The 10,585-nt window shown below is 35.6% G+C and overlaps 1 protein-coding gene across 1 annotated transcript; it reads right to left on the reverse strand.

Annotated features, from left to right (window-relative positions):
* Positions 1-2,600: 2,600 nt before the first annotated feature.
* Positions 2,601-8,383, reverse strand: LOC138354429 (uncharacterized). Its single transcript, XM_069308621.1, has 4 exons — positions 8,236-8,383; positions 5,499-5,704; positions 4,571-4,679; positions 2,601-3,214 (listed from the first exon to the last, which is right to left on the reverse strand). The coding sequence occupies exons 1-4, from the start codon at positions 8,336-8,338 to the stop codon at positions 2,865-2,867; spliced, it is 768 nt and encodes a 255-aa protein (XP_069164722.1). The 5' UTR covers positions 8,339-8,383; the 3' UTR covers positions 2,601-2,864.
* Between the last annotated feature and the right edge of the window lie 2,202 nt (positions 8,384-10,585).

Below are 10,585 nucleotides of genomic sequence, written 5' to 3' on the forward strand. Positions count from 1 at the left end.
TCCCACAGTACACAACACCAACCTCCCACAGTACACAACACCAACCTCCCACAGTACACCTCCCACAGGTAACCCCAGCACCAACCTCCCACAGTACACAACACCAACCTCCCACAGTACACAACACCAACCTCCCACAGTACACATCCCACAGGTAACCCCAGCACCAACCTCCCACAGTACACAACACCAACCTCCCACAGTACACCTCCCACAGGTAACCCCAGCACCAACCTCCCACAGTACACCTCCTACAGGTAACCCCAACACCAACCTCACACAGTACACCTCCCACAGTAACCCCAGCACCAACCTCCCACAGGTACAAAATGAAGCCATGAGAATTATCTTAGGATGCCCAAGAAATGCTATGATTGAGAAAATCAGGATGGAGTTGAATCTGCAGAGTATTGGGGATAGAATTGCAGAGATAAATGTAGCTTCTGCCATTAGATTAATGAGAGGTGGGGGAGCTAATGAATTGGTCCTCTCAGTTCAAAAGGTGGGAAGTACTGAACAATGTATGATGAAGAAAAGAGCATATATGAATACCTTATGTTCTAATGTTATTAAGTATGATGTTATTTCCTTGTTTACTGAAACCTATATTGTTTGCTGATGATACTACACTCATCTACTCCAACCCCAACCCACATACACTAAATACTGTAATGTTGTTAATAATGAACTAAAAAAAGTCCACTTATGGATGTCAACCAACAAACTAACACTTAACATAGAAAAGACCTACTACATCTTATTTGGAAGCAAATCTACAAATGCAATTCAGCTTCAGATGACAATGTAAACATTAGCAATAACAATGATGGAAAGTTTCTTGGTCTATTCTTAGACAAGAGACTCAACTTCAGTACCCACATACAATACATAACTAAGAAAGTCTCTAAAACAGTTGGTATACTCTCCAAAATCAGATATTATGTACCTAACCCTGCTCTCATCTCTCTATATTATACACTAATCTATCCCTATCTCAACTATGGTATCTGTGCATGGGGTTCAACCACTGCAAACCACTGCAAACCACCTCAAGTCCATCATCACCCAGCAAAAATCTGCTATCAGAATAATATCAAATTCTGCTTTCAGACAACACACAGCCCCCTTGTTTAACTCCCTAAACATGCTAAACATAATCTCACTCCATAAATTCTCTTGTGTCAACTACATTTACAAAACCCTGTTCTTAAATGCAAATCCTGCTCTGAAACTCTTCCTGGACAGATGTAATAGGACCCATTATCACCACACCAGAAATAAATATCTCTTTGATATCCCCAGAGTTAAACTTGTATAAATAAATAAATAAATAAATAAATATGTTTATTCAGGTAAGGTACATACATACAAGTAATGTTACATTAATGGATCGATATATAGATAGAGCTAGTACATACAATGCCTAAAGCCACTATTACGCAACGCGTTTCGGGCAGGAAAAACATTAATATCTAGAACTTAATACTAATTGAGCATAAAGAATAAAATGTGTTGAGAACAAATACAAATAAAGATAAAAAAAAGAGGGAACATGACTGAAAAAGCAGCACAAATACAATAGGTTGACAAACAGTGTTGATTAAAAAAAAAAAAAAATAACAGACATGGGTTGACAATAGAGGGGTAAGGTAGGTTAGTGAATTTATTAGGTAGTGTTTAGTTTTTATCTTAAACTGGTTGAGAGAGGTACAGTCTTTAACATGGTTGGGAAGATCATTCCACATTCTGGGTCCCTTGATTTGTAGAGCATTTCTAGTTTGATTAAGTCGTATTCTTGGAATATCAAAACTGTATTTTTTTCTGGTGTGGTGCTCATGGGTTCTGTTACAACCTTCAATGAAGCTTTTGAGCTTATATGTATGTATTTGTAATGTATGTATGTAAACAATGTATTTATTATCATTTATCAATTCTGATAGAAATTACCTACTTAAAATTATCTGTTAGATTAAGGACCTGCCTGAAACGCTGCGCATACTAGTGGCTTTACAAGATTGTAAATACTGTACTATTCAATGTATTCTCACAACCCCAATGTACCTACTTGTATATATATAAATAAAATAAAATAAAATATTGTGATGGGTCAGTAGCTAGGGATGGGAAGGCAGGATGCAGTATGCCAAACTGAATTCGTGCGCCCCTTGAGGGACTTGAAGTAGAGGGATAGGGATCACAGGATAAGTATGGGTTGCACAAACTACTGGTAACAGGATGAGTATGGGTTGCACAATTAATTACTACAAAGTGGTTGAGTATGGGGTGCACGTAAATGAAGACTCCCAAGAAGCAAATCAGAGATCAGCCCAAGCTTCATCTTGAGGCAAAGCTCAATGCCTTAAGCCATATTGATGCTCTGTCCACAGAGCATTCTCTCTCTCAAATCATAATAGTACACTAATGGTTCCCTACACCACCCCTCAGGTGCAGCTGCAGCAGGCTTGGGTGACATGATGACTATGGGGTGCACAATAAACTAACACTCACAGAATGAGTATGGGCTGCACAATAAGCTACCTCTCACAAGATTAGTAATAAAGAAACATTAATTTTTTGGGTAGGGTGACTGAAACTCATCCTGGGGTAAAAATGTTTATTTAAATTTATTATAGTTAAATGAATTTAGTAAATTATTCCATATATTGTATTATAAGTGAATTGACACTAAACTATAAATGATACTAATAAGGTTTTAAAAATGAAAAACAGTAAAAATCCTTCATGTAAGATATGGAAGTTGAAAAGTAAATTAACTGTAAACTAAATTATAAACTGTAGACATAATATAAAGTATTATAAGTAAAATACCTATAAACTACCAAATAATGTGTAAGGAACCATTTCTATTGTTTGTCCTTTTTTACCTGTTTCCTCAGGTATTTTAAAATTCCCATTCCGTTGTTACTACACTGTTTTCCTGGTGTAGTTCCCTGTGGTTCAAATTTTACTACTTGTACTTCTTGCTGTTTCTGAAGGATTGCTAATGGTAGCCCTTGTTGCACCGGCGGAACTTTTTGTAAATGTTCCACCTGCGGAACTTTTTGTAATTGTTGAATTTCTTGCACCTGCGGTACCTTTTGGACTTTATGCACCTGCTGCACTTGTAGCTCGTCAGGATTTTTTTCCAGGGCATTATCGCTATCACCTTCTGATCCTAATGTAAGTTTATCTGCATCAAGCTTCCTTGTGCGTGCTGGAATAAAAAATAAAAATAAAAAATAAAAAATTTTGAAATGGAAGATCCTGTGTAACAAATTTAATCAGTTACTATGATCGAGCCGCAGAAATTTTACAGGAAAGATATGGTTGGGTTGACTGCATCTATCTGGACCTAAAAGAGGCATTCAATAGAATTCCACATAAGAGTTTGTTCTGGAAACTGGAACATATTGGAGGGGTGACAGGTAAGCTTCTAACATGGATTAAAAAATTTCAAACTGATAGAAAAATGAGGGCAGTAATCAGAGGCAATGTATTGGACTGGAGAAATGTCACGAGTGGAGTACCACAGGGTTTAGTTCTGGCATTCATTTATAAATAATAAATAAATTGTTCATGATTTTTTTAGACAAAAGCTAGAATATGCAGCAGTTGTATGGTGCCCATATCTTAAGAAGTACATGTACAAACTTGAAATGATACAAAGACGTCATGGGTGTCATAGGGGCACCAGCACACTGGTTTGCTAAAGGGCCCCTAATGCTGTCGAGACCTTATGGGCCCTTGGACCCATTACGTTAAGACATAGTGCTGTATTGGGCCACACACTTTTTGCCATATACATCAACGACAGAGATGATTGAATTGAAATTATATATATATATATATATATATATATATATATATATATATATATATATATATATATATATATATATATATATATATATATATATATATACATATATATATATATATATATATATATATATATATATATATATATATATATATATATATATACATATATATATATATATACATATATATATATATATATATATATATATATATATATATATATATATATATATATATATATATATATGTCGTACCTAATAGCCAGAACGCACTTCTCAGCCAACTATGCATGGCCCAATTTGCATAATAAGCCAAGTTTTCATGAATTAATGTTTTTTCGACTACCTAACCTACCTAACCTAACCTAACCTAACTTTTTCTGCTACCTAACCTAACCTAACCGATAGAGATAGGTTAGGTTAGGTTAGGTAGGGTTGGTTAGGTTCGGTCATATATCTACGTTAATTTTAACTCCAATAAAAAAAATTGACCTCATACGTAATGAATTGGGTAGCTTTATCATTTCATAGGAAAAAAATTAGAAAAAATATATTAATTCAGGAAAACTTGGCTTATTAGGTAAATCGGGCCTTGAATAGTAGGCTGAGAAGTGCGTTCTGGCTATTAGGTACGACATATATATATATATACATATGTATATATATATATATATACATATGTATATATATATATATATGAGAGAAAATAATAGGTGGTGATATATTTATATATTATGTGAACTACTTACACAAAAAGAAGTTAGTGGTGAAGATCTTCTTGTCCTCTTCTTGTCGTGCTGGTCCTTTCTTGTAATAGATAACGATTGATTCATACCCACAGCCACGCAGATATGTTAGCTGAAAAGCAAATAATATTTAAACAATAACACTATCTGGGAAAATGCAACAAAATAAATGTTTGAAGCATAGCTGGGCATGTGCAATAGAACCCATAATAGAATCACAATACCAGAAATAAATATCTTTGATATCCCCAGAGTCAAAGTTATTCTGTGTAAATACTCTATGCAAATAAAGGGACCTTGTCTATGGAACTAACTTGCTAACAAATTTAAAAACTGTCCAACTTCTGCCATTTTAAAAAATAAAACCAAAAAGTACCTAAATTTTTTCTTGATAGTTTCCTAACTAGTGTATTAAACTCGCACTGTATCTTATGAAATCCAATGCCAGAATATATGTGCCTAAACCATACAACTTTTCCATTGTAATCATTGCTATCACCTTATATCATGATTGTTATATTGAATGCATATCTTACTATATTATACCTTGAAATATTCCTCAAATTATGCTACAATTTATATGTTGATAACCCTCAAATTTTACTTTAATGTACATAGTAATCTTTGTGATACTTTCTTACAATGTACCAGCCAATTTTTTCCATTTAAGCTTTAAATTGCCTATTTAAAATTATCTGTTAGATTAAGGACCTGCCCAAAACACTATGTGTGCTAGTGGCTTTACAAGAATGTAAAAACATCAATTCTATGTACTCTCATAATCCCAGTGTGCTATCTTGTATATAAATAAATAAACAAATAGTATGTAAGTACTGTACAGTATTATTCATGTTGATTCTATACCTTATCAAGCAAGTTCAGCATAAGAAGAATACAAATGAATACAACAGATGTAGACAAACTTCAATACCTGATTTTCAATCCTTCGTAGAACCCGGCTTGCTGTATTTCGTTCTAAAGCCTTCTTGCCTTTAAGTAGAAAACGGGCTTCCTCTTCTTTCTTCATTAATTCTCTACTGTTTCGGAAGTCACACTGGCAGAACTTGCAAACATTGCTTCGGACATGCACACATTGTTTGCAGTTTGTGCATCTCCTCAAGAATTTTCCCTGAAGACCTGAAGGAAATAGTTTCTAATAAAATACTTATATTCAAATGACCTATGCTGCAAAAATTATAAGTTAAATTGTTGTTAAAATGTACTACAGTAATTAAATATATTATTTAAATTATGAAATAATCTACATTAACACTAGTGAGAGCAATGTTAAAAATTTTAGGACTGCATCTGGAAATAACTTTAATTTTGGATGTGATTAACCATGCTGTAACTCGTATAACAAAACTGAGAGGAGTTGAATCCAACAGCCTGATTGACCAGGCTGTTAATTTCAAGCGAATACTATATTATTGGAAGAAAAAAAAATTATATATATATATATATATATATATATATATATATATATATATATATATATATATATATATATATATATATATATATATATATATATATATATGTCGTACCTAGTAGCCAGAACGCACTTCTCAGCCTACTATGCAAGGCCCGATTTGCCTAATAAGCCAAGTTTTCATGAATTAATTGTTTTTCGACTACCTAACCGACCTAACTTAACTTAACCTAACTTTTTCGGCTACCTAACCTAACCTAACCTATAAAGATAGGTTAGGTTAGGTTAGGTAGGGTTGGTTAGGTTCGGTCATATATCTACGTTAATTTTAACTCCAATAATAAAAACTTGACCTCATACGTAATGAAATGGGTAGCTTTATCATTTCATAAGAAAAAAAATAGAGAAAATATATTAATTCAGGAAAACTTGGCTTATTAGGCAAATCGGGCCTTGCATAGTAGGCTGAGAAGTGCGTTCTGGCTACTAGGTACGACATATATATATATATATATATGTCGTACCTAATAGCCAGAACGCACTTCTCAGCCTACTATGCAAGGCCCGATTTGCCTAATACGCCAAGTTTTCATGAACTAATTGTTTTTCGACGACCTAACCTACCTAACCTAACCTAACCTAACTTTTTCGGCTACCTAACCTAACCTAACCTATAAAGATAGGCTAGGTTAGGTTAGGTAGGGTTGGTTAGGTTCTGTCATATATCTACGTTAATTTTAACTCCAATAAAAAAAAAATGACCTCATACATAATGAAGTGGGTAGCTTTATCATTTCATAAGAAAAAAATTAGAGAAAATATATTAATTCAGGAAAACTTGGCTCATTAGGCAAATCGGGCCTTGCATAGTAGGCTGAGAAGTGCGTTCTGGCTACTAGGTACGACATATATATATATATATATATATATATATATATATATATATATATATATATATATATATATATATATATATATATATATATATATATATAATCAATATTGTAACTTTTTTTGTGTAATGACGTTTTCAAATAAAGTTAGATAAATATACACACATACCAAAAGAATAAGGGTGGTAGGAGAAGAAAATATGAAAGTGTTCAGTGAGGATCCACAAGGTCTTCTCTGAGTACTCTTTATTTTCTTCTCCGAGGCTATGGGTCCCTACACTTGCACCAGAGGTGGTACCCCTCATATATATATATATATATATATATATATATATATATATATATATATATATATATATATATATATATATATATATATATATATATATATATATATATATATATATGTCGTACCTAGTAGCCCGAACGCACTTCTCAGCCTACTATGCAAGGCCCGATTTGCCTAATAAGCCAAGTTTTTATGAATTAATTGTTTTTCGACTACCTAACCTACCTAAGCTAACCTAACCTAACTTTTTCGGCTACCTAACCTAACCTAACCTATAAATATAGGTTAGGTTAGGTTAGGTAGGGTTGGTTAGGTTCGGCCATATATCTACGTTAATTTTAACTCCAATAAAAAAAATTGACCTCATACATAATGAAATGGGTAGCTTTATCATTTCATCAGAAAACAAATTAGAGAAAATATACTGTCAGGAAAACTTGGCTTATTATGCAAATCGGGCCTTGCATAGTAAGCCGAGTACGACGTTCTGGCTACTAGGTACAACATATATATATATATATATATATATATACATACATATGTCGTACCTAGTAGCCAGAACTCACTTCTCAGCCTACTATGCAAGGCCCGATTTGCCTAATAAGCCAAGTTTTCATGAATTAATGTTTTTTCGTCTACCTAACCTACCTAACCTAACCTAACCTAGCTTTTTTTGGCTACCTAACCTAACCTTACCTATATATGTAGGTTAGGTTAGGTTAGGTAGGGTTGGTTAGATTCGGTCATATATCTACGTTAATTTTAACTCCAATAAAAAAAAATTGACCTCATACATAGTGAAAAGGGTTGCTTTATCATTTCATAAGAAAAAAATTATAGTAAATATATTAATTCAGGAAAACTTGGCTTATTAGGCAAATCGGGCCTTGAATAGTAGGCTGAGAAGTGAGTTCTGGCTACTAGGTACGACACATACATACATACATACATACATACATACATACATACATACATACATACACACATACATATATATATATATATATATATGACAGTGTCAGATTCAGTTTACTACAGTTTAGTAATTCCTTACCATTTGATGTACTAGGTAGATCCATGTTTGGTGAAGTTTTATAGCTGGAGCTGGAAGATCCTGTCGAGATGACTTCTTCAAAGAGAATAGCTTCAACACACATTGTGTCTTGAGTCTACCAGTACTTGGCCTACAGTTACCAGATCTGATTTACAGAAACTAGTGAACTATGGAGATAAGATTGTTAATAATATACTTTTTTTGAGATTCATATGACTTGCAGCTTAAAAACCAACCTTATTTTAAAATAGTACACTAAAGTACATAGCAAATTGCGAAATTCGTAGTTTTTTAACTACTTTAAAGCTAAATTCTCAAGCTTTGAAAATAAGCACAATTTGCTATTTTAAGCGGAATCTGGCAACTCTGATTTAGCATGTAAACATTGACTTGCATTCACAATGTAGTTATTTATTTTTCAACAATTTAAAACGAGTTATGAAAATACACACATTGGTACATTATTGCAAAGGCACTATACTATATATATATATATATAAATTGTTGCAAGTCGAGCAACAAATATTTTACATTGAACAACAAATGAGATTGGAAAAGCAGTATTGCCAAAATAGACCCCAGACACACCCTGTGGGTGGTAATGGACCCCCATACCGACCCTATGAGGGGTAGTGGACCCCATAATAACACTATGGGCGATAGTGGACACTATACAAACACTATGGGCGGTAGTTGACTTCATAGAGACCCTGTGGGCGGTAAGGGACCCCCTACCGACCCTGTGGGCGGCAGTGGACCCCCTACCGACCCTGTGGGCGGCAGTGGACCCCTACCGAACGTGTGGGCGGCAGTGGACCCCCTACCGACCCTGTGGGCGGCAGTGGACCCCCTATCGATCCTGTGGGCGGTAGTGGACCCCCCCCCATATCGACCCTGTGGGCGGCAGTGGACCCCCTATCGATCCTGTGGGCGGCAGTGGACCCCCTACCGACCCAGTGGGTGGCAGTGGACCCCCTGCCGACCCTGTGGGCGGTAGTGGACCCCTACCGACCCTGTGGACGGTAGTTGACTTCATAGCGACCCAGTGGGCGGTAGTGGACCCCATACCGACCCTGTGGGTGGCGGTGGACTCCATACCGACTCTGTGGGCGGCAGTGAACCCTATATACTAATCCTGTGGGCGATACTGTACCCTATAGTCATCCTGTGGGGGCAATGGATGCCATACATATCCAGTGGGTGTTATTGTACCCCATACTTATTCTGTGGGTGGTTGGAGCCCCATACCCATCCTGTGGGTTATAGTGGACCCCATACTCATCCTGTGGGTGGTATTGGACCCCATACCTATCCTGTGGGTGGTTGTGAGCCCATACCCATCCTGTCGGTGGTAGTGGACGCAATACACATCCAGTGGATGGTATTGGATCCCATACCCTTCCTGTGGGTGGAAGTGATCCCCATACCATTCCTGTGGGTGGATGTGACCCCCATACTCATCCTGCGGGTGTTATTGGACCCCTTACCCACCTAACAGGTGGTAGTGGACCCTAATCCTATAGTTTCCAATAATCCACACCATACCATCCTGTTTGCAGTAGTTTACCCTATATACATTCCAACATAACATCGTTTTCTGTTAGCGTTCCTACAAAACATTCTTTAAAGATTTCTAAAGCACAAACTATAGTATATAATATTGATTGGTGAAGCACTTATTCTATGTAATAATTTATTGTGCTTATTATAATTTACTAAGAACAACTAATATTTCTCAAAACAAAACTACGACCCTTCAATAGGATGTAGCTGATCTGTAATATTATAAGAGCATGGGCAATAGTAGGTGAATTTCACAACCCATGTGGGACCTGAAAACTACAATTTTCGTTATAATTGAACCAATCACGACTATTCAGCTATCTACGTTGATGGACGAGTACTGTGAGACGTAAATTGGTACGTGAGGAAGAGTTTGAGCCTTGGTAAAAAAGTTAACTGGGAATATATCACATATGTACTAAATCACATTCCACATATTGACTTTAAGCACTAGTCATATATGTACTGTCTTGTGTGAGAACGGGTTGAAAATCACTGTTGTTTTTGTTTCGGATTTAGCTACTCAGAACGAAGTGTCCATGTAGCATGGACTTTGGTGAGCCCGTAAATATATTTAATATCACTATTGTTATTCCTATATGTACTCAGGCTCAGGTCAATCACCTCACTTACACAACTCTTGGAGTATATATAAAAGGAACCCGCTCCTTGAATAATTAAGTCTAGTTCTTAGCACAGACCAGAAAATACGTTTGTGGACGCATAATTTACGTGTTTTTCAATATTTTGCCAAAACATATCTTGGAGAAACTTTACTCATTAGTCT

The sequence above is a fragment of the Procambarus clarkii genome, chromosome 63 (assembly GCF_040958095.1).
Source record: "Procambarus clarkii isolate CNS0578487 chromosome 63, FALCON_Pclarkii_2.0, whole genome shotgun sequence".
NCBI classification, from domain to species: Eukaryota; Metazoa; Arthropoda; class Malacostraca; order Decapoda; family Cambaridae; genus Procambarus; species Procambarus clarkii.